This window comes from Chinchilla lanigera, unplaced genomic scaffold, assembly GCF_000276665.1.
Source record: "Chinchilla lanigera isolate Chin_1 unplaced genomic scaffold, ChiLan1.0 scaffold00011, whole genome shotgun sequence".
Lineage (NCBI taxonomy): Eukaryota > Metazoa > Chordata > Mammalia > Rodentia > Chinchillidae > Chinchilla > Chinchilla lanigera.
Window position 1 is genome coordinate 18,680,917 of NW_004955412.1, and position 24,314 is coordinate 18,705,230.

General features: G+C 52.0%; 1 protein-coding gene across 8 annotated transcripts in view; it reads left to right on the plus strand.

Annotated features, from left to right (window-relative positions):
* Cep164 (centrosomal protein 164kDa) overlaps window positions 1–14,769 on the plus strand; it is a 68,663-nt gene extending 53,894 nt beyond the window's left edge. For 7 of the 8 annotated variants that reach the window (XM_013511149.1, XM_005378211.2, XM_013511151.1 and 4 more), the window contains 18 exons: window positions 2,214–2,345; window positions 2,425–2,641; window positions 3,638–3,715; window positions 3,916–4,047; window positions 4,297–4,419; window positions 5,391–5,534; window positions 6,098–6,181; window positions 6,273–6,341; window positions 6,668–6,843; window positions 7,192–7,318; window positions 7,585–7,652; window positions 8,117–8,324; window positions 9,375–9,482; window positions 10,143–10,257; window positions 10,812–11,141; window positions 12,045–12,111; window positions 13,054–13,176; window positions 13,331–14,769. In XM_013511149.1, the coding sequence (XP_013366603.1) occupies window positions 2,214–2,345; window positions 2,425–2,641; window positions 3,638–3,715; window positions 3,916–4,047; window positions 4,297–4,419; window positions 5,391–5,534; window positions 6,098–6,181; window positions 6,273–6,341; window positions 6,668–6,843; window positions 7,192–7,318; window positions 7,585–7,652; window positions 8,117–8,324; window positions 9,375–9,482; window positions 10,143–10,257; window positions 10,812–11,141; window positions 12,045–12,111; window positions 13,054–13,176; window positions 13,331–13,430 (2,401 nt within the window). In that variant the 3' untranslated portion in view covers window positions 13,431–14,769. The remainder of the gene's footprint in view (window positions 1–2,213; window positions 2,346–2,424; window positions 2,642–3,637; window positions 3,716–3,915; window positions 4,048–4,296; window positions 4,420–5,390; window positions 5,535–6,097; window positions 6,182–6,272; window positions 6,342–6,667; window positions 6,844–7,191; window positions 7,319–7,584; window positions 7,653–8,116; window positions 8,325–9,374; window positions 9,483–10,142; window positions 10,258–10,811; window positions 11,142–12,044; window positions 12,112–13,053; window positions 13,177–13,330) is intronic. The other variant, XM_005378212.2, reaches the window with a different exon arrangement.
* Window positions 14,770–24,314: the final 9,545 nt, after the last annotated feature.

Consider the following 24,314-nt stretch of genomic DNA (forward strand, 5'->3'; position numbering starts at 1 on the left):
TGATAGCTAAATCTTGGAAGTGGCCTCTATGGCCATCAACAGATGAATAGATAAAGCAAAAATAAATAGCAAAGTAGAAGACAGATAATAGGAAGTAGGGAGATAGGTCATTCTCACATGGGGAGGGGGTCAAGAGATGGAGGGAAGGGGAAGGGAAAAAGGATTTAAAAACAAAGAAAAGAGGGCAAATGGAGATTGCAAAGGGAAGCCCACGGGTGGTAAAGGTCTTACAGGAAAGTGTTAACATATGTCATTTGCTTGGCACGTTAACAGATAACTTCTGTCCTTTTAGGCAGAACGTCCAAGAGTAGTAGAGAGTTATTATATTATTTTTAGATCCTATGTAGCAAACTACAGCATGCAGCATATGTATAAAACCTTTATGCTTACTTTGGAGAAAATAGGACAGAAAACCAACACCTGAGCATGGAGAGGGTTGCAGGGCAATCTCCCAAGAGCCCACACAAGATCTGCAGATGCAGAGTTTATGTTTCTGTCAAGCCCCCTTGGGTCGCCTGCTAGGGAACATTGCACAAAACAGATCTCCTTATGTCATGCTCTTCCAGCAAATGGAGATGGGGGCTGGAGCCTGCCCAGGCAGGGTGGGTCTCCATGTACCTTAAGATGCACGAGGAGGGGATGTGTGGGGCCTCCTTCCCTGCCCGCCAGGCTTGCCCTCTCCCAGGCCGCCCTTGCTTGGCTGCCTCTGCTTTCCTTTCTGTCTCTGAACCATGGGGCTCTTCCAGGATCCGTCTCAGTTTGTGGTGCACAGTAGCATCTTGAAAGTGTCTGATTAGGGCCTGGACATAGATGCTCCATAAATGACAGCATTCACTTTTTTTTTGGAACCGGGAGTCAAACTCAGGACCTCACACTTGCCAGGCAGGTGCTGTGCCACTGAGTTATACCATTCACATTTGCTTTTATTTTCAGTTGAATTTACAGTTTCAGCCAGTCTTGATTAGTGATTTCTCTGTGAGTAGGGCTGTCTTCGAAGTAGGTCGTCAAGAGAACCCTATTCCTCTTTGCTCTAGAGGCTTTCTATGGGATGGGGCTTCCTCCTGTCTGCTGGGAAACTTCCTCTGGGTAGAAGATTCTGGAAGTTATAACTGATCCCATAACAAATATTCTTTGAGTGAGAAGGCAGGAGGAAGAAGGCAGGCAGGCTGACCCCCAGTTTCTTTACTTGTAAATGAAGACATTGGACTTCGCCGCTAATGTTCCTGCCAGCACTAACATTCTGTGTTGCTATGTAAATTTAGCCATGGGAAAAAGAGAAAGGGTTTCTTGGGAATCTGGAGGGAAAGCTTTTTGCTTAACTCAGATTTCCTCTCGTAATGGAAGAGAGTGGTAGTACTGATAACTTGCAATAGGAAACAATCCTAAATCTTTTTGGCTTTGGAATTCACTGCAGAACTTTTCAAAGAAATTGTCTTCGGAACAATGTTTGTCTTAGTTCTGAATTCCCTGAGTGTGCAGTGTACATCCCCTGGTATTGTGAACTGCACGGGGAGGCTGTAGTTTGTATAAGCAGGGTAGTTTGTCTGCTTAGGGTGAAATGGGCAATCACTGCTCTATAGACCGACACCTTTCATGGATTGTCAAGCCTTGCTTATGCTTTGGGGATGGATGACATTGTTCAAATCCAGGACACATTTATTGAGTGCCTGTTTGATGTCTGTTCTACCTTGTGTGCTTTTAGGATATAACAGGTTTTAAGGCAATGTTCGTGCTCTGAAGAAGCTCCCAGACTTACAAGGAAAACAGATAAATTATGATGCACTATGCAAGGTAGCACAGGATGAGAAAGGTCCACAACGCAAGTGTGGTGGGAATGTTGAAATAATGAACTTTGGGTTGTTAAGACCTCTCAGAGAGATGGAACTGAGTGTTGAGCAATGGATGTGAGTTTTTCAGGAAAAAGAAAAAGGAATTTGAGGCAGAGGAATCAGCATGAGCAAAGGCCAAGAGGCAAGGAAGAGTATGGTGGGGCTTAGGTTTGATCTGATACACCTAGAACAGTGTTGGAGTGGTGGAGTTCACAGCCATAGGAGGCCTGATGGGACGGCACAATGGACCCAGAGGCCCAGGTTAGACTTCTCTTTAAGTCTGAGGCTACTGTGCAGCTCTTGGCTGAGAGGCGGGGAATATGAACAGAGCAAGAAATGCCTCTGTGGTCCCTCTGTCTAACCTGCCTTTCTCTTCCTGCTCAGTTCCCTGAAGGAGCAGCTGCAGAAAGCCACCGAGGAGGAGGAAGCTCGGATGAGAGAGGAGGAGGGTCGGAGGCTGTCCCGGCTCCGAGCCCAGGTCCAGTCTAGTGTGGAAGCAGATGAGGAACAAATCAGGTGAGTGTACCCTGGGACCTGTGCAGCCCCGTGGAGGTGACAGTCCAGAGCGTTTCCCTATCTTGTTCTTGCTCCCCAGAGCTGAGCAGGAGGTGTCTCTGCAGAGGATAAGAGAAGAGTTCGAGGCTCTAGAAAAGACCGAAAGGGCCAGCTTGGAACAGAAAAGCAGGCGGACGCTTGAACAGCTCAGGGAAGAGTTCGAGGCCTCGGAGGAGAGAGCGCGGGCTGCCTTGAAGACGGAGAAGGAAGAGGCTTTGCAGCAACTGAGGCAGCAGCTGGAAGGGGAGAGGAAAGAAGTGAGCGAGGCAGATGGGGATCCCACTTGTCCGCTCTGGGCTGTGTGGGGAGGGACTGAGGCAGAGGCGGAGGAAGGGCACACTTAAATGGGTGTCAGGGTGGGGTGCCAGGCACGCTGGTGTCACGTGCAGGCAGTTATGAGAAACAAGAGCTGACTGTCTGGGCCCTTTGTGAAGCTGACGTAGCTCTTGGCAGGGGCTGGCCCTGGGCTCCTTGGCCTGGCAGAAGATGCAGCAGGTGTCTAGAGGCCCTCCAGGGTCCAGCTGGGCTAGAGGCAGCAGCTGGGCACTGTCAATGGCAAGGAGCCATCAGAGGCTTGTGGGGGAAATGTCCTGTGGTTTGGGAAGGTGTCACAACTGACAGAACATCATCCAGGCCAGAGGACTTGAGAGGAGGGCGTCCTGTCCCTGTCCCTGAGGACCCGCTGCAGTGGCTTCTGTCTGCCTGGTTTCCTCTCTGGTCTTAGAATGAGAAGCCAGTGCCTTGGAAGGGGCTTTGTCCTCTGTCCACACCTCCCCCTCCAGCTTGATGGTCTACCTCCAGGGGACACCAGTGTGCCAGGCAGGCCATACAGACATTTCTTTTCCTTTGGTGAGGAGTGTCACCTGTGAGACAGCAAGATGGAAAAACTGCAGCAAGATGAGGGTGTGTCATTGTCTGCGGGTGTTCGAGAGAGCACGCTGCGCTCCAGCCTCCCTGGCTTGGATCTTACGGCCACATCATTCTAACCATGGCTAACCCAGGGGCGAGGTGTGGGAACAGGACCCGAGGCCTGCTGGAGTGGCCCTCTGCTCCGGCCTTTGTGTTCTGTCCTTGTGCCGGTTGCAGTCCCTAAGGGGCTGAGCTATTTCAGAGCAACAACCGTGTACTGTGATTTCCCTTAGTCCTTTATCTCAAGGAGGTTGGGGTGATCTTCCTGACTCTGCCTTCCTCTGGTCACTGCCCGGCCAGTGTCCCTGCCCTGCTTCCCTCACAGGCCCTTTGCTGCTCCCCAGGCAGTGGCAGCGCTGGAGAGGGAGCACAGTGCTGAGCTGGAGCGGCTCTGCTCCTCACTGGAGGCCAAGCACCGGGAGGTGAGACTCGGCTGAGAGGGCAGAGCCCAGGCACCCAGGACTCCTTCATGCTGGTCAGCAGAAGAGCTCCCCTTCTCTGGCTCCTGGGGTGCAAGCCTGCCTATCCTTCCAGGCCCCTGGGATGGGTGTGGGGATCCTGGGAGCGAGTCCCCATATGGTGGCTCTACTGTGTCCTGGGCATCACACTGGTGCCTCCTCAGGTCGTCTCTGGCCTCCAGAAGAAGATAGAGGAAGCTCAGCAGAAAGAGACAGCCCGGCTTCAGGAGAACCTTGGGTGGGCAGAGCAGAGAGCTCACCAGAAGGCGCACCAGGTGGTTGAGTACGAGCAGGAGGTGAGTACTGGTTGGTGTCGCAGGCCTCATTGGGGTCTGGTTGGCCATCCTGGCCCGAGCACGCTCCTCTTCGCTTTCGTGGCTCGGTGAGGCTGGGCACTTGGGCTCTGTTTGCCCAGGCCCTGGCACTGCGCCTGTGGGGAAGCGGTGTGTGTGTGTGAGATGGTGTGGGGTGGGTGGGCACACTGGGGTGCTCTGGTGCTGCCCACCTGAGTCCTGTAAGCTGCATCCCTGCTGTGTGTCCTGCAGCTCAGCAGCCTCCTGCGAGAGAAGCGGCAGGAGGTGGAAAGGGAGCATGAGAGAAAGCTGGACAAGATGAAGGAGGAGCACTGGCAGGCCATGGCTGAGGCCCGGGAGCTGTATGAAGCCGAGGTAGCTCAACCGTGTCCCATGCCCCCCTCCCCTCCTCTGCTACCGTGTGTGGCGGGAGCAGCCACCTGCGGCCAGGGACTGTAGGGGGCTTCCTCCCCAGCACCCTCCATGGCTGGCTGCTGCTCTCTCTTTTAATGAAATGGTGACAGTAGCTGCCCTCCTGGGCTCGCACTGTGTGGCAGGAGCTGTGCTAAGCTCTTTTGCTATCACGACCCTTTGCTGAGTCCTTGAAACAGCCTTGGGAAGTGTGTCACTGTCTTCATTTTAAAGAAGAGGACTCTCAGTCTTGGGGAGTTCAAGTCACTTTCCCAAGATGGCACCACTAATTAGTAAGGGACTGGAAGTTCCAGCACAGCTGTCCAGCTCCAAAGCCCTCAGTTTTAGTCATTCCAACGGCAGGCCACCAGGGCTGATGGGATTTCAGGACACCAAGAAATAGACTGTCAAGAGCCAAGCAATATTTAGATATTATCGGCCCGTCTTCATCTTGGCCTTAAGGTGGGAATGTTCAGTTTCTTGAGTGAACACTGGCTGGCTTCCTTTGCCTGTGTTGGAGGTAAATAGTAGGTGGGGACCTTAGTCCACAGCTGGGCCCTTGGGGGGCTTTTAGGCTCCTGCTCCAGTAAATGGAATCCGTACCCCAGCCTCTACAGTCTTCTGGGACAGCGATAATAGTTCCACGATGCAATGTAGCTTCCTACCTTCCCAGGCCAATTCTGACCTCCCTGAGGACTGCACTAACTGATGAACGGACTCTTCACTAAGGAGGAAGGCTGTCTGGCCAGCTTCTGCTTTGTTGGCTAGTGTTGGGGGCAGGCAGACTCCATTGGGGCTGGGACTGAGAGCTGGTCTTGGGGTGCAGGTAGTGACCACAGTGTTACTGACCCGAGGCTGAAGGGGTAGAGGAGACTGATTTGGGAGGTGCCAGGAGTCCTGCAGGTTCCCAGCCACAGTTCCTCTCCCCTTTACAGGAGAGAAAGCAGCGGGCCGACCTCCTGGGGCACCTGACTGCAGAGCTGGAGCGGCTGCGGAGGGCCCACGAGCGAGAACTGGAGATTGTGAGGCAGGAGCAGGAGCAGCAGCTCGAGGACCTGCGGCGCCGGCACCGGGAGCAGGTGGAGGCGTGGGAAGGGCCCGCTTGTGCAGCTCTGTGCAGGATGGGAAAGTGCTGGGAGCTGAAAGCTGGCCGCAGCAGGATGGGGTGCTGACAGCTTCAGGAGTGGGGGGCTTTCTCTGCCCATATGTTGTTTCTTGAGACAGGCTCTTGCCATGTAGTTCAGGCTGGCCTTGAGCTGTGGTGATCTTTCTGTCTCAGCCTCTGAAGTGCTGAGATGACAGGTGTGCACCGTCACACCCGGCTGTCTCTCTACCCATATTGAAGCTTGCGGCCTCTTTACTCCTTTGTTTTCTGAGCCAGGGAAAATGCTCAGGACTAGAAGATGAGGCATTGCCCTTGTAAGGCTTGGGGCTGGCGTGTCTCCCTCTGCTTGTCCCCGCGGGGCATCAAGCTGTGGTGCATTCCTGGGAGGCAGCATGGGGTCACGGGGAAGAAGCCAGCCTGAGCCCAGCCCAGAGGCTCTAGTGTGGTACGGTGGGTTCTGGACCCTCCTCCTCCCCTCAGCTAATGCGTCATACTCTTTCTCCCCTTACATCCTCTCTCCACTGTACTCCTGGGCAGGAAAGGAAACTCCAGGACTTAGAGGTGGAACTTGAAACCAAAACTAAAGAAGTCAAGGCCAGAAAGGCTCAGCTGGATGTCCAGGTGAGGGGCAGGAGTCCCCTTCTCCAGGGAGGGCAGGCCCTACCCCTCATATCAGGGGTCTGCAGTCAGCCCAAGGGCTCATTTTCCGCAGGAGGAGACTGTGAGGAAGGAGAAGCAGCAGCTGCTTGATGTACAGAGGCAGGTTGCTCTGGAGAGTGAGGTTTGTCTGCCTCCCTTGTCCTCCCTCTGCTTTTCCGTCACCCCTCCAGGCCCCCTTTTGTTCACCTGCTGTGTCCAGGACGCTGGGCTCCAGGCTGTGTGGACCAGTACTGCACAACTCATGCCCTTGTGGACCCCGACTTGGGAGCCTCGGGTGTGCGCTGTGCGGGAGGCCAGGCACTTTCAGACCCCTGACCCCAGAGACGGTGACTTCAGAGGCTCTGACTTCCCTGATCGTTTTCTAGCTTCCTTACTCTTGAGGGCTGCCTGCACCCTCCCTTCTTCCCATGTGTCTCCAGCTGTGTCTTTCTTTCCTTCCATCTCCAGGAAGCTACAGCCACCCATCAGCACCTGGAAGAGGCAAAGAAGGAGCACACCCACATGGTGGAGTCAAAGAGGCAGCTCCGAAGGATTCTGGACGAGCTGCAGGCCCGCAAGCTGGAGCTGGAGTCTGAAGTGGATCTGCTGCAGGCGCAGAGTCAGAAGCTGCAGAGGCGCATCAGGTGCTGTGGGCACCCTGCCCCTGGCCACTTGGCCAGCTCCCTCCTGCTTGTCCTCTGCCCGCTGCTGCTCTCAGGCCCCGTCTCATCAGGGTCCAGCTAATAAGGAGAGGTGGAGGGTGCAACGTGGGGGCCGGGCAGAAGGATGTGTGTGTGCTGCATTTTGCAGGGAGTAGCATGTTGAGGCTGTGAAAAGCAGGATCCCTGGTTCTACTGTGTCATGTCTCAGCCCTGCCTAGTGACTTCAGTGGGAACCAAGGCGTGGAAATGGTCTTGACAGTGTGCTGCCCCGCTTGCTTCATCGCAAGACCCTGTCTCACTTCTCACCTCCCTCTCCCTTCCCTACCACAGCAGCCTGGAGGCTGAAGCTCAGAGGAGGCAGAACATCTTGAGAGAGCTGGTGGCTGGGGAGAACAATTCTTCTATGCATTTTGAGCCAGATCTCCACATTGAGGACCTGAGGAAATCTCCTGGGACAGTGAGCTGGGGCCTGGGTGCGGGGAGCAGCAGGAGGGCGGGCTACTAGGAGCGGGGCGTGGCTGTGCTCTGTTTGGGATCTGGCCTCCTTTTCTTATTCCCAGCCCTTGGCTATCTCCACCGTCCATTGGAACCTATAGGTGAAGAGTGCCTGGCAGCTGGCAGAGCCATTTCCTTGCCTGGCCACTGGGAGGGGCTTCAGGATCTCTTGAGCCCACAGGGTGTCAGCTTTTGCTGTGCTCAGTGGGTCTTTTCTTGTGTTCATAGAAGCAGATCCAAGAGGTATCTTCCCCTTTCTCCCAGAACAAGGAGGAGACCATCTTGTCCTCGGACAGGTGGGTTTCCACATCCTGCCTTATTGAGGGTACCATGAAGGGGTGAGTGAGAGCCTGTGTTACAGAGCCAAAGTGACAGTGACTACCTGTGGGGCTTGGTTCAGGGGGTGGCCAGGGAGGAATCTTCTCTGCCAAGCCAAGAAGCAGCCCATTGTGACCCTTGATGCAATATGCTGGCATCTGCTGACCTCTGGTTGTGGATCAGACTGCTGGGAGTGTCTGGCCATCTGTTCACAGGCTCCAGGCGTGTCCCTTTCAGATCAGGGTGGAGGGACTCTTTAGTCCCACATGCCACGTGCTGTAGGTATTTAACAGTGGGGTTCCGGCGCTGCCCAGCTGCCGCTCAGCAGCTAGCTCCTGTGTGTGCTTAGGGCATTTGCTGAGAAAGTGGCCATGGGTCCCAGAGCAGGTTTCTAAAAGTCTTTTCTTTGCTCCTCCACTTCCCTTCCCTGCCTGTCCTGCAGTGTCCGGCACTACCTCTCTGCCGAAGGGATGGCTGTCCGTAGTGCCAAGGAGTTCCTGGTGCGGCAGACACGCTCCATGAGGAGGCGGCAGACAGCCCTGAAAGCTGCCCAGCAGCACTGGCGCCATGAGCTGACTAGTTCCCAGGAGGAAGCGGATGACCCGCCGGGCACCAAGGCCCTGGAAGATGTGCGCAAGAACTTGGAGGAGGTCAGTACCTGGAGGAGAGCTGCCAACCCTGTAGTGGAAGGCCTAGGGATGCCAGTGGAACCTTCGCCTTTAGGCTGTCCTTAGCTGATCAGTCCGGGGGCTCCAGGGCAAAAACCACCTGGGCCTTGGGGTCACTTACATTTACATGGCAACACAGCATTGCAAACAAATGCCTTCTTTACTAGCAAATTGTTTGAGCTTCATGTCAGATGTATATATAATGTGCAAGGTAGTACAGATTAAAAATCCTTTCAACCAGCAAAGGCTATGCAAGTATTCTAGAATCTGAAAAACCCCGGAATTGGAGGCACTTCTGTTTCCAAGCATTCTGATAAGAGATACTCACCCTGTATTATTATTCCCATTTTCTAGGTGAAGAGTAGGACCAAGGTTTAAAAGTTTTCAGATCCAGTGCTTTGCTTTTCCATTATGTAACAATAAAGACCGAATTTGTAAATGAAAATCTTTTGGACACACTCAGCTTGAAGTCTGAGTTCCTTTTCTGGTTGGCCTTTCTTATGGGCTAATTTATGTGACAAGGATTATTAGCTCGTGTTATAGAGCTTTGCACCTGTTGGGGCTTGGGCAGGGCGGGCTGTCTTGGATCACACCTGGGCTTTTGACTTCTGATGGTGCAAGAACGGGTGAGGGTGCTTAGCCCTGCGGTCCCTGTGCCTGGCATGGGGCAGCAGAGGGCAAGGGGCTGGTACAGACAGGAGCAGGCCTCCCAGGGGTGAGTACGTGCTTCCTCCAGGGCCTGTGACTGCCCTCCTTACTCCCCCTGAAGGATGGTGGTGATAAATACTTGCAGCAGTGATGATAACTCCAGTAACCATTGGAGAATTTACTAGGTGTGGGCGTGGTGTTATGCATTCACATACCATATCTCTCTTCATTCTCTCAACCTACTGAGGGTAGTATTTCTTTTCCTCAGATGAGTAAGCAGACAGAAGTAATTTGTTCAAGACCACCCCGCCAGCATATGGTAGAGCTAGGGCTCCAGCATCTGTGTGGTTGGTCCATTCGCCTCCCCTTCCTTCCTGGCTGCAGGAAACCAGGCACTTGGATGAGATGAAGTCAGCCATGCGGAAAGGCCACGACCTGCTGAAGAAGAAGGAGGAGAAGCTGAGCCAGTTGGAGTCCTCTCTTCAGGATGAGGTGTCTCCTGTGGCCACATGGCCTAGTGTGGCTGTGGCTTCCTTCTGTCCCAGGATTGGGTTGGGTTGTTCCTTAGTCCTGGATCCGGGGGAACTAGACCTCTAGGACCCAGAATTGGGCGTTGGCTCTGGGCTTCTGGCTGAGAAATGGCCATGGTTCTTGCTGTTCGGCAAACATGTCTGTGGGTTTAGATGGACCTGAGCAGCCCTGGAGCTGCTTGTGAAGGGCCAGAGAAGGGGAATGCTCTTGCTCTTCCCTGCTCTGGTTCCTGAGGAGAGCTGTGAGCGGTGTGTGAGAGTGGACATGGGTCACAGGTGTCCTTCCTTTCCCTGGGGCCATATACACTTTACCCTGCATTCTAGGGGCTTGGAAGTGGCATCAGTGAAGCTCAGGTGGAGAAACACTGCAGGGACAGCGTGTGGGAGAGAGCAGTGGGGTCCTCCCAGTCCTGGTGGCCCTGTGTCTGCATATCTGGCAGTAGGGCTCTCAGCCTTGCCTCTTCCTGAGGCAGCTTGTGTGGTATGCCTCTCTCAGATGCCTGGCAGAGCTCTGGGACCCAGGGAAGCCGATCACCGAGGTCTCAGTTCCACTTATCACAGGGGCAGCGGGGTAGGAAGCACACAGGAAGGGGCAGCACTGATAGCTGCTTCTACCCATCAGGCCTCAGAGGAGGACACTCCGAGAGGGAGCCCCGCCAAGAAGGTGGTGACCTTCGACCTCAGTGACACAGAAGACCTGAGCAGTGAAAGTTCCACATCCTACCCGCTGCCTTTTGGTGAGTGATAAGCAGCAGCAGGGAAGGGAGGGAGGGAGGGAGGGAGGGACAAATAAGGTGAAGCCTACAGTATCTGTGAAGAGGGACGAACATTGAGGACCTGGCCACAGCACCTTCCCTCAGCCGGCGGGTAGGTGTGTGGGAGCTGGTGTCTGGACTCGGTACTTGGTAAATGGTGGGGAGGAGTGAAACCCACCTGGGGCTGCAGTACCAGTGCCGGAAGGGTCAGGGATGCCTTCTGAGTGCTGCCAGGTGTCCCTGTAGCCCTTTCTCCCCCAGGCCTCTAGGGAGGCCGCCTGTGCTCTGCTACTATGTCCTGTGAGCGGAAGGCCCTCTGCCTTCCTTCCCTCCAGGTTCTGGGCCTCTGCCCCAGGGTCTGCACTGTCAGGACCACAGAAGCCCTGCTGCCCTCTGTCCCTGTCATGAGGCTGAGGGGCAGCCAGTGGGGGGCTGCAGTGCCAGATGCGTCTGGAATGTTCCAGAGCCTTGAAGCTGTGTCTTTCCCCAGCAGCTGCACCAGCCCTTGAAGCTGGGTCCTGCCTCTTTCCTTTCAGTCACCCAGACCCCAAGTCCTGCCTTCCCCAACAAGATCCATTACCTGAGCAGCTCCCTGCAGCGGATCAGCAGCGAGCTCAATGGTGTCCTCAGCGTGCTGGGCAGCCTCAGCACTCAGCCGCCGCCGCCACTCTTCACCTCCTCGCCGTCCTCCAGGAGTGCCTCTATTCCCACCTTCTCCTCCCTGAACAGGGCCTCAGCCTCGTCCCCTGCTGTGCCCACGTCTACCCAGTGGGCTTGGGACCCGGGGCTGGGCCCTCGGCTCTCCTCCTCCGTGGCTCAGACAGTGGATGACTTCCTGCTGGAGAAGTGGCGCAAGTATTTTCCCTGTGAGCCTCCCTCTGGGCCCTGGTTTGAGCCTTCTGCCTCCTTCCTCTGTCTTCCTTCTCTTCTATCCTCTTCTACTTTTCCTTTTTGTCCTTTTATTTTGCCAACCTCTTTCCCCTGCCCCCACTTTGGTCCTTTGGCTTTGTCTGTGGATTCCTGGTGAAGATCTTGCTGGTGGCTCTGTGGCTCGAGGTTCTGCCAGCAGGATGGCTTCCACGGAGCCTGGCCTGCCGGGGCCCTCTATTCTAGATTCTAGAGTTCAGCAGAACCTAAAAGGTTATAGTTGTCATTGTCATAACTGCTACCATCTTATGCAATCATTATAGGCCAGGCAATATATAGATATATACATATATTATTTTCTTGTTCATTTAGTCCATATGGTAATTCTCTGTGGTGGTAATTGCTTATCCCCATTTTACAAATGAGTGAGCTGAGGCTTAGTGAGGTTAAGTAATATGCTTTGGAATCTCCAGTGAGTTTTGACCCTAGGTTTGACACTGAGTTCTGACTTCATGTCTCAGACTTGAAAAATTGAAAAATAAGCCAGGTATGGTGGGGCACGCCTATAATCCCAGCACTCAGGTGGCCGAGGGAGGAGGATCACTTCTAGTTCAAGGACAGCCTGAGGTATATAGTGAGACCCTACCTAAAAAATAAAAAAAATTTGAAAAAGAAATTAGGTTTTAGGGGTAAAGTAAAATAGGATGGTTCCTGTCTGTTGCCTGTCTCCTACATCCAACCACTGAAATTTCCCCTGCTTTTGCATTCATTCTGGGGGCGCTGCCTTGCATCTATTTCTGGGGAGGCAGGAGGTGCTAGTGAGCAGGGAGGGGCCTGCTGGGACCTGGGTCTTGCTCAGCTCACTCACTGCTGTCTCTGAACTCTTGCCCCCACTTTTCTAGCCGGCATCCCCTTACTCAGCAGCTGCCCTCCCCCACTGGAGAACAGGCTGGGCTACACGTCTGCCAGGTAAGCCTGCTTGGGTTTGGTGGGACAGTCAAGCTGCTTGCTGTCCCCGCTTGGGTAGGCAGCACTTCTGAGAGGAGCAGGCCTCATGGTCCTGTTGCCTCAGGAGGTCAGGCAGGTCCCCGGGCCACAGAGATGCCCTTGTCCTGCCTAAGTCTGAGGTGCCCCTCCACAGCCAGGGGAAGGTCAAGTCCTTACTGCTGAGGTTGGGCTGGGGTGGTTGGGGCTGGGCTTACCCAGCCAGCTCCATGAGGAAGCAACTGTGGGGAGAAATCAGCCCATGGAGGAGCCATGCATCCTGCCCCATCCCATCGCCCTTCCAGCCCTGGAATTTGGAGTTTGGCCTTTGTCTTTGCTATTGAGCTCTTTGTTTGAATGCTTCCTACATCTCTCTGCTTCCGTGACTCTTGCTGAGCAACATCTGGAGTGAGAGGGACACCCGGTGGGGGTGACAGACGGGCAATTATTTAGACCTGTTATTAATTTCCCATTCATCTTATTCTGTGCCAAATGCCCCTCCTTCGCCTCAAGCCCCAGCCATCTCTTTGGGCCAACTTGGGAGCTGAGTTGATAGAGGGGAGCTTCTTGCTTAATGAGATTGGCTAGAATAGGCAGATGTGGGAGCTCAGAGTGGGTGTCGGTAGCAAACCTCCAGGAGCAGGGTGGAGGGCAGCTATCAGGGAGGAGAAGACATGATGCTTGTCTTTCTGTTTTTTAAAAAAATGACGCCCCACTTTCCCGGTATGTATTCATAGTGAAAATGAAGATCAAGGGAGCTTTTGCCCTTCTGTGCTTGTCTTTCTGTAGCGGCAGTTTTGAGTTGCTCAAGAGATCCTGGTACAGAGAGGAAGAGAGAGGAGGTGGCATGATGGCCTCCAGTTGGCTCTGCCACACATCCCCCTTCCTAAGACTCTCATCCTCTCCCCCTCCTCTCCTCCTTCCCAGTGAGCAGCTCCGCCTCCTGCAGCGGCCCCATTCCGGAGTCCCCGAGGTGGGCAGCGCCAGCATCCAGGGCATGATTGAGGCCAACCGCAAGTGGCTAGACCGTTTCAAGAAGGACCCCAAAGTGTATCCTTTTAGCAGGTCCCCAAGCCCCAGTCCCCTCTTGCAGCAGCTGGCTGGCTGAACTCGGCTGCAGGGCCTGTGCCGGGCCTCTGACTCCCTCTTGGTTTCCACCTGGATGTGCTCAGCCGCCCGGAGTTTTCCTTCACCTCGTGACCAGACATCTCTTCTCCTCCTCGGTCCCCAAGCCATCAGCCACTTCAAGCCTGCTGCAGCTGGGCCTGGATGAAAACAACGGACTGAACGTGTATCGCTATTGAGCCCCAAGGTGGGCTTGGCAGCTGGCTCCTCCCCAGACCAAGTGCCTAAGCAGCTGCCTGCACTTTATTCGGACAGAGCATGCTCCTGTCCTCTGCTGTGCCCCACTCAGGAGCTGGAGGAATCTGGAAATGGGGGGAAAGGATGGGATGATTGGAAAGTCAGCCACACTCCGTGACCAAGAACCTGACCTCGGGCTGAAATGCATGGACTTACATGAGCTCGTGCATGAACTTGGCAGCACTGAGGAGGTGTGCCCATGGAGGGGCCTTGGGGACACTGGCACCTTTGGAAGGAAGGGTGGCATTCATAGAGCTGCCTTGGAGCCAAAGGAATCCCTCTGGAGTAGGGTTGGTCTCGTGGACCGTCAGGGCCGTGCTGGGGTTCACGCTCCAGGACAAAGCCTCCCAGTATGTTTGTGCCCTGGGACGTGGCTGTTCTGGGCCAGCATCTATCTAATACCTCAGCCTTGTGAGATCACATGCTTTCTTTTTCCTGCATTCTTGAATGTCTCCTTTCTGGAACATTCCAACTTTCCTTTTGACTGTCTCAGGACTGGGCTCAGCTGTGCAGAGCCCTGCTGGAAGTTGGAGGCTGGCCCTAGGACGTTTGGCCTGTTCCCCTCTGCCAGCGCCGTGCTTTCCTCAGGGCTGTTGGGAGTGTCCTCCCCTCCCGCCCCCTCCCCTGGCGCTCCTCCCAGCTAGTATCTCAGGTCTCATGCCCACTTTTCCAGGAAGCTGGAAGCCACAGGAAAGGATGGATGGCTTCTGGCCCTCATTGCAGTTTTTCTTTTCCTGGAACACCTTGGGTGCAGTCATAGCCCTGTTTCCATCTATCTTTTCCACCTGTGCCACCCCTGTCCGATCCCAGAGCTTGGCATGAGGGCTAGGCTAGTTCCTGTCATTGGCAGGGAGAGGTCTTGTACCAGGCAGAGCTGCCACCCTGCTGGCACAGCTTCCTGCAGACCCACTGCCCCCACCCATTACTGGGCCCCTATGGGGCTGCAGGGAATGTTCTCTGACATCTGTTCTGTTGTTTAAATGAAATGCCCCATTTTTTAATTTTGAAAGCTATGAGGTTACCCTTGCTTCCCCAACCCACAGAAACCAACTCTCACCATTCCACCACTCATTTGTTTGCCATAGAAAAAGACCGGATCCAGTGGCTTTTTTACCCCCTCCGTTATTTTCTAGGCAGCAGCCTGCTACACACAGAAGTCTTTTGTTGTTTGACGCAGTCTGTGTGCTTTGGGAATAGCTCATGTGGTACGACCAACTCTGGCGACAATCCTGTGTTTTTTTGCATCAATTAAATCTTTGCAGGTCCATTTTCTACAAGGCAGTCCTGTGGATGTCTCTCTTTGGAGGCTTTTGCCTCCTTCCTCTTGAGAAGAAGGGGGGAAGGGAAAATTAGGATTCATGGAACCCCTCCCTAAGTATCTGATTTAATCACCACAACAATGTAGATACTGATTTAGGTATTTTCTGCTCCATTTTTATGGGTGAGGGGAAATCCACGTGGGGTCAGAGACTGTTAAGTGCTTGGGTCCCTGGTAAAGTATAGAACCCCACACTCTGTCCCTGCTACCCCAGAGCACCCTCACCCCCGGGAAGAGATGGTTTTCTTTCTCCCTCCCCTTCCCCCTCCCTGCCCCCCCTGCCTACCAACTGGAGACCCACAGTGCCATTTCCCAAAGGTCAGTGGGCTTCTCCCTCATGTGGACAAATGTACGCTAAGCCTCCCTTCTTCCAAATCCTACGCTGGCATTTAGGTCATTTTTGTTTTTTGTTTTTCCCTGCTCCAGTGGTGTGAGCAGCCTACATAAGCTTGTAGTCTTGGATTTGTAGCAACAAAACTGCTAGGATAACCAACTGAGGTGGCCGTGTTTCATAGATTTGCATACAAAAACCAACACAAAGACAAAACCTGCAGAAGAACTCAGCCCAGTATCCATGCCACTTTCTACCAAGGAAGGAAGGAAACTACTATTTGTTGAAAACCTTCCATGGGCCAGGTGCTTTGCATGTGTGCTTGCTTGTACTCTTAACTTTATGAAGTTGGTATTCTCGTTTTGAATCACAGTAGCTCAGGGTCACATGACTAAGAGCCTGGGATTTGACTCCAGATCCATGTCTCTGAAAGTTGAGTTCTGTTGCTCTTGGTCCCCACGTGGGCATCTTCCATCCTCCTTCTGCCTCACAGCTCAGTCCTGGGCAGTTTACCTCACTCAAGCTGTGCCCTCCGTTGAAGATCTGGGTTCCAGGCAAGGAGTGAGCCAAGGTTTGCAAAGGAAGTTTTCAAAAGACTCCAAAATTGTCATGAGCCGGGCATGGTGACACACACCTGTGATCCCAGCACTCAGGAAGCTGAGGCAGAAGGATCATTGCGAGTTCAAAACCAGCCTGGGCTACAAAATGAGCTCAAGGCCAGTCCAGTCTGAACCGCATGGGGGGACCCTGTCTCAAAAAGACCAAAAAAAAAAAAAAAAAAAAAAAAAAAGCCAACAAAAAACAACAAAACAACAAAAAACCAACCAAAAAAATTGTCCCATCCTTCCTCATGGATTTTAGAGTTTAGCCGGAAGACTAAAAGCATAGACTTCTGCAGCTGAAAGGGGCTGTCTTATTCTTTTTGAGCTGCTATTAAAAACACCATGGAGGCAGGGGATGTGGCTCAGTGGTACAGAATGTGTTGGTATGTGTGAGGCCCTGGGTTTCATCCCCAGCACTGCCCTCCCCAAATACCATAAACCGGGTAGCTTTAAAACAGCGGAAATTTATTTCTCATTGTCTGGAGGCTGGAAGTCTAAGAACAAGGTGCTGGCATCTGGTATCTGGTGAGGGTCTGTTTTCTGGTTCATAGATAATACCTTCTAGCTGTGCCCTCACTTGGAAGAAGGGTAAAACTGTGATCTCTTCGGCCTATTATTAAGATTTTTTTGTGTGTGTGTGGTGCTGGGGATTGAACCCATGGCCTCATGCATGCTGGGCAAATGCTACAAGTGAGCTACATCTCCAGCCCCCTTGAGCTCCTTATCTGAGCAGTAATGCCATTTATGAGGGCCCATTACGTGATCGAATAATACTGTCACACTGGGGACGGGGTTTCAGCATATGAATTGGGGAGGGACACAAACGTTCAGTCTATAGCTGCAGCCATGCAGATCACTTACTCAATCCACTTGTGTTTAACAGTAGAGGCAATAGCCCAGTGAGGCCGCATGAGTTGCCCCAAGTTGCGCAGTCAGTGTGTGGGTCCAGAACCCAAGAGGCCTGACTGCCCAGCCTGGGGCCTGAGGAAAATTTTTCTTTTTAAAGGATATTTATTTCAAATAGGCCGTATGTTCACAGGGCTCAATATTCAAATGGTTTAAAAGTCACTCTGTCCATGAACCATCTGGTGCTTTTCCTTGAAGGTAACAAATATCATCAGTAGCTTCTGGAGATTTTATGCAAATATGAGAAAAAAAAGCCCTTTGTTTCTCTTCCCTTTTCCTGTTTGGGTGTGAGTCATTACTAATATGGCATCAGATGATTTCCCAAAATTCTGTATTTCTGTTGTGAGATGTTCACTATGCTTGTACAGTGTATGTGTGTGTGTGTGTGTGTGTGTGTGTATATGTGTGTGGTGGTGCTGGTGATGGAGCCCATGGCCTCACACATCTAGGTGAGTGCTCTGCCACCAAGCCACGTCCCCAACCATGACTGTTAAGGGACTAGTGTTTGGAATGATGACAGACCCCCAGCATCCCCTCACAAACATTCACACAACATAGATATATAGGGTGTCTTGGCTACTTTTGTTGCTGAGACTAAATATCCAAAATCCACAAGTTGGAGGATGAAAGGTTTATTTCAGCTCACAATTTATAGAGGTTTCAGCACATAGTTGGCTGGCTCTAAGGCAGGGTGGCTTGGCACAGGGGCATTGCAGAGGAGAAACAGTTCATGGCATGGCAGGCAGAAGGCAGCAAGCAGCAAGCACCAGGCCTGCCTTCTTTATCACATCCTTAATCCACATTCGTATACCCTAATCCAACCACCTTTAAAACTTCCCAATGAATGCATAAGGTTTGGGGGGGGACATCTAGATACAAGCCATAACAGTGTGTGGAGAAATAACCCCGGCCTTAGGATGCCCCACTTTGCTTTTGTTTCTGCCACCTACATGCTGTTACTTTTCTGTTCCCAAGCCTTCCCTTGTCAAACCCTGAATCCACCATCCAGGGATGAAACAGGTGGATGCCTCAGGTTTGTACCTGTGAGAAACCTGCCTAGAGTGTGGAGTTGGCCTTGCTGAGAGGAATGTTGGAGGGCCACAGTAAGCACGGGTGGGCAGAGGTGTGGAGAAGGCACTGCTGGTCTCACTTGCAGATTTTTTGGGGATGGGATCTTGGTTGAAAAATGAGGGGCCTGCTATCACTGTCGTGGTGAATTGGAAAGTCCCCTGTTTCTACTTTTCTCCTGAATCTCACCAATGGCCCCGGTCTGCCTCCCCCAGGGAATTTGCCCTGACCAGCAGGTATGTCACACAGAATGCTGAGTGAAGGGTGATGTAACGCTGTGTCATGGTGAGCAACCCTGACACAACGAAGACGAGCCTGCCCTTCTCCATTCACCTTAGTTTCAGAACATAAGGATGCACTCTTGGTTTTTCATTCCCAGAAGCTAGTGACTCACAAGGGTCAGCACACACAATGGCAGTGACTTTACTTCCAGTCAGTGGACCCATCGAATGGAGCCTTATCTCACGCAAGACACGTTGCTGCCATTCTGAAAGGAAGGTGCTGGTTCCCTGTGTCCTGAACCTGCCTCACAGCAGGGTAGAGCTGGGGAGGTGGCAGACATTCTAAGTGTGAGTCTTTATATCATTTAGAACCTGCCAACTTTTATCAGGTGGAAGGAGAAGAAAGGGCTGCATTCTAAGAGCGTACTTTTCAGAACAGGACACACAGTGTAGCTCTTAGCTCCTTCTTAGGTGGGGAAGTCTGATGCCGGGTGGAAACCCAGCTCTTGTTTTTTGTGTAACCTTACATTGTCCCTATCAAGCTCATCACTCTGATACTGTCCGTGCTTTAGAGGACCTAGGGGCCTTTCTTCTAAGAGAGTATAGGAGGCCCTTGGTGGCCCAGGCAGGCAACCCTTGCATCCTCCTCCCACTTTGGGAGTCCCACATGGTTTCTCTGGGAGGGTCCTCTGCCTGGAATGCTTGATGGCTCCTTCCTTCCCAGGGTCCTTGAGGCTAGTGGGATGTTGGGGGAACCCCAGCAACTCATACTATGTATCCCAGGCTGGCCTCAAAGTCACGGCAGTCCTGCAGCAGCCTCCCAAGTGCTGGGATTACACACCTGGCTACCCAGGGCTTCTTGAGATGGAATCCAGGGTGACAAGTTGCAGGGCTGCTGTGGACATGCTGGCACCACAGGCTCTCACACATAGCTCTGGGATGGAGCACCGGCCACAGATGTAGGCAAGGCTGGGACAAGATGGGCTAGGAGGAGCGATCCCCACCCATCTTCCTCCGTAGGAAGCTGATTAGTTTCCCCACTCCTTTGTTTTGCTCTTGAAAGAACCATATCACTTTCATTCATTCCATGTGTCAGTTGTTTCCCCCGAGCCCTGCCCTCTCATCAGACAGGAGGACTAGATCTGGATCATTGGGGCGATTGCTCCTGAGTGGGAGAACGCTACTGGGTTCATTAGTTCGGCTCATCAATAGCCCCCCCTGCAGCACCCTAACGACTGTGTGGGGAGAGTCTTGGGTCTGTGGGTGTGCAACATGGCCGGGTGGGGCTGGCCCAGCTCCAGGAAGCACAGATCCCACTCAGCTCTGGGAGGAAGCTTGCCAAGGGATCATGTTCCTCTTTAGGCTCAGCCACTCTCTAGTGACCAGTCTTCCTGTAAGGCTACTGCTGAGGCCTAGAGTTGGGAAGGGGCAAAGTTAGGAAATGGAGATAAGACTTTTTCTTACCTATTACATCAACTAGGAGTGCAAGTCTGGCTCTGAGTGTCTGTTTTGTGCCTCTGAAAGACCCGGGTTCAGTTTCTGGCTGCTATTTACCAGCAGAGAAGCTTTGTGATTCTTCTCTCCAGGCCTGCTTCCGCATTTGTACAATGAAGCTGAAAGCCTGTCATACTGAGAGGATTTGTGAAATGACCTGTGTCAGGTACCCTGGAGGAAGTGCTCCATAAACTGCTGAGTGCTGTGGAAATGCAAACTGTTACCCATCCTGTGCTTGAATGCTTCAAGGACAGGGTGCTCACTACAACACAAAGGAGCTGCTCATTCTGCTGTTGGGTAGCTCTGAGCCCCTTTTTAGGGAGTCTTCTTACTGCCCTGAACTCACACGGAAAAAAGAAACAGCCCCTTTTCCTATTGGAGAAAGCAGGCCCTGGGGCCACAGCAGCATCCACTGGGCTGCAGTCCAATGAGGGTGGGTGTGGGCAGTGCCTAGGCCTCCTCTTGGGGAGGGAAAAAGGAGGCCCTGCACAGTTGGGGCTATCACACAGCCTGGCGCCTCTGCGACTTACCACTCACACCTTCTGTGCTTTAGACAAGTGGCCATCCAGAGAAAGCCTGGTATCTCCATCTGAGGGTGGGGTTGTACCTGTCCCCCTCGCCTCAGCCCATGGCGCCTGGCAGGGTGTGATGAACAGCAGACTTTCCTCCATGGTGTGGCCATCTGCAATTCCCTGCCTGCTGCCCTGGGCTCTGCTGCCTGCTCTCCTTTACCCTGCCATCTCTGTCTCCCACAACAAAGCCTGGTGAGGCTCCACAGTGACCAGATCCAGGCCTCAGGGTGCTGCGGTCAGGCTGGGCAGTGGCAGTCCCCTTGCTGCCTGCCATCCCTATTCTGATCACTGTCTCCTCTAGCACTCTATCTCTTCGGAGGGCCCCAGGGCCTGAGGCATGGGGAAGAGGGTGGGTGGGAGTCAGGGGGTGGGACAGAGTCACATGCGGTTCACATACCTGAGGGAGGTAGCCCGGGAGAGACTGTGGTCTACGGGTCCGCAGCTTGTGAGTTCTGCTGTGTTGCGCACCCTTGGCCTGCTTCTGGTCTCGCTGCTGTGTACCTGGTGGGTGCCTCAGGCCTGGCTTTTCAGTCACATGTTGGTGGCAAGGCAGCTGCAGCTCCGGCTGGTGGCAGCTGCTCAGGGTGCTGACCCTAGATGTGTCACTCAGAGACCACGTGGAGAGTCAACATGTCACCAAGGTGCTGGTGGGGCCGGTGAAGAGGGTGAGACTGCTGTCCCCATGGGAAGACAGAGCAAGTGTGCGGCCGTGCATCTGCCCTTTATAAAGCTGCCAGTGCTGTCATGCCCCCTCCCACCTCATCTAAGCCTAACGAACTTCCAAAGGCCCTGCCTTCAAATATCATTACTATGTGACTTTGGGGATTAAGCTTCCAACACATGAATTTTCAGAGCAACTCATTCAAACCATAGTAGGTAGTATCCACAGGCAAGCCAGGCAATCCTTGCTGATTGCAGAAGGAATCCAGAACTGGATGGTAACCTGGATGAGATGATCTCAAAGTTCTCTGATCCCTGAGATTAGAGTCTGAATTCTGAGACACTAAAGCAAACATGGATTACCTCCAGGGAACAGCTGCCAGCGGTTCTGGGAGGATTGTGGGAGGATTGTGGGAGGATTCTGAGAGGCAGGATGAAACCTGACTCAGGGCCCGAGTCCAGCCTAGCCCTCTCACCCTTCTCTCATACGGACTGCAGACACCTTGCCCGCTCTGAGCCCACCAGTGACTGCTCTCCAGCCTTTTGTCTGCACTGGAATCCAACTTGTAGGGGAAGGAGAGGTGGCATGGGCAAAGGTGCTTGAACCTAGAACATCAAGGGAGGACTTCCATGGACAGCTAAGTTCCCCTTCATTTTTGTGTATAAGGTAAAATAATGCCAACTATTATAAACTCCCAGATATCATGTTAAACGTTTATTTGTTGCACACAGAAAGTCCAGTTGGCACTGGTGGGGCAGAAGGGCCTCTGCTCTGAAGTTATACAGGAGCCCAGTTGACAGAAGCTCTGCCATCTCCAACAAGTGGCTCCCAAGCTCACCTTGGACACTGACATCCATCTAGGAGGAGAGAGCAGGGAGTGGCTAGGAAGATGTTTATGAGCCAGGGCTGAAAGTAGCGTGTACTACGTCTGCCACATTTCACTGGCCCGTGCTCAGTCTCGTGACCTTGTCCAGAAGTCAGTGGGCCTGGAACTACAGTTGTGGGTGGGGCAGCCACTTCTCAGCAACAACTGCATACTTCGGAGGATAAACACAAGGCATTGTCAAACGGCTACCCATTCCTGACGTCCTCCATAGCTCCATGCTTCCCTCTTTAGGCCTCTGCCAATTAGTACCCACACCAATGAGCCAAAGGGCCTTTGCATCTCCGGTGCCATCAGAAGTGCTCCAAGGTTTTCAGTGATATCATCAGAGTATTCAGAATACTTGGGTATCATCTCACTTGTTAAAAATTCAGATCTGTAACAGACTCAGATACTTACTATAGACCCATGCTCACAGCAGCATTATTCATAAAAGTCAAAAGATGGAAACAAACCAAATGTCCATCCGCTGATGAATGGGGAAGCAGAATGTGGAAAATACATTGGGATATTATTCATCCTTAGACATAAATTTGATATACGCTACAACACGGGTGAAGATGGAAGACATGCTAAGTAAAACACACAGGACACGAAAGGACAAATACTGCATGGCTACAGGCATACAAGGTATTTAGGTGCGTTCACAGAGACAGAAAGTAAAACAGGGATTTCCAGAGGCTGGAGATGAGGAGGTGGGGGTGTTGTTGATGGTGTAAAGTTATGGGTTGGTGCTGAGTTACAGGGATACAGATTTTCTGTTTGGGATAATGAAAAAGTTCTTCAAATGGATAGTGGCGATGGTTACAGAATAGGGTGCGTGTACTTAATGCTGCTGACTTTTACATCTAAAAATAGTCAAAATTGAGCTGGGCATGGGAGTGCACACCTGTAATCCCAGCACTCTGGGAGACTGAGGCTGGAGGATCAAAAGTCCAAACCCAACCTGGGAAATTTAGTGACTTAGTGAAACTCTGGCTCGAAATAAAAAGGAGGAAAAAGGCTGAGGATTAGCTCAGTGCAAAGGCCCTAGGTTCAATCTCCAGTATGGAAAAAAATTATGGTGTGTATCTTTTAGCATGATAAAAATACAAATGCATGTCAGGAAATTCTGATTCAGTTTAGGATTGGTGAGTTGTGGGTGTCTGTATTTCAAAATAAGCCCGTTGGGTGAATGTGACTGTACAGCTAAGCTTTGGACAATAGTAGTCTAGCTCTGGTTGCTGACAGATGGAGAGGACAAAGCTTTAATGTGCATGTGGCTCCTGGTGGTGCTGCTAAAATGCAGCTTCTGAGTCAGTGAGCTGGAGTGAGGCCTGGGATTTTACATTTCTTACAAGCTTTTAGTGATGTTGGTGCTGCTGGCCTGTGGACCACACTTTGAGAATCACAGCTCTCAAAATGGCCTTCACCACGGTGCACAAACTAGAGATCTGGGAAGGAGCGAGCAGTTATTGAAGAGGATTGGTCCAGATAAAGAGTTTGGTGGTGATGAGCTGGGCATGAAGGATGATGTGGGATGGTTAGAGGGAGGTGTAGGCTGGGCATTAGGGTCTGACCTGGCTGGCTGACAGTTGTGAACTTGGCATATGCTGATTGTATACAATGCACTGGAGGAAGCCGGCTCTTGTGAAATCATTAAATTCTTCACTACGTGCTCCTTAGCCCCCTGACATTTATCTCACCCAGAAAGAAAGGCTAGGACCCTGATTGGCCTGGATTCCACCAATCGGGGAAACAGTTATTTTTAGAAACCAGCTTACCCCTATGAGTATATTGTTTCCCTGACCTTTGAGAAACTCAGTTGAGTTCTCCCTACTTTGCTGTAAAGTAGCTTTCCCCTTCATTCACAATATCATAAATAAACCTTTCCTCACATTACTTTCATTTCTGACTTCCTTTTTCGCTGGGCCCTGATTTCTCCATTTTCCACTGGAGGCTTTTGGCTTGGAGCCAGCCTCACCTCACTTCACTCTTTGTCAGAGTGAGGGCACGAACTTGGAGAGAGAGAGAGAGAGAAGGAAGATCGTTTCACAGGAGACGTCCAGCTCTCCGGAACCCTGCCAGACGCTACAATGTGGAGCAGAGGTTGTGTTGCTTTGTGAATTAGCTTTTGGGTGTGGTTCAGACAGGTGGGCTTCTGGGTTACCTAAAGAATATATCAAGTTTAGAGATTACGTGCAAATAAAACCACTGGATTTTGCATAAAGCTGACTGAATTTCCAGACCTTGTGTTTAATATATATATATATATGATTATTAATGCATACTAAGCAAACAATATAATGGTTTCTTTGTGACACTTTCATTCATGCCTATACTTTCATCACATCTACCTTCCCCGCTATCCTCTTATCCTCTAGTTCTCTCCTTGTTTCTGTGGTCCCCTTTTTCTTCCCAAATAGTTCCCTCTCTCATTTCCATGTCTTTTTATTTTTTTTACATTCCACATATGAGAGAAAACAATACGATACTTATCTTTCTGTGACTAGTTTATTTTGCTTAACATGATGACGATCTCCAGTTCTAGTTTTCCTGTGAACAACACAATTTCATTCGTCTCTGTGACCGAATAGTACTCCATTGTGTGTACATACTATATTTTCTTTGTCCATTCATACACTGATGGGATCCATGCTGATTCCATAACTTGGGCATTGTGAATTTGTGCTTTGAAAACATGGGTATACTGGGACCTCTGTAGCATGTTGATTTTGATTCCTTTGGGTGTATACCCAGGAATTGTATAACTGGATCATATGGTAGCTCT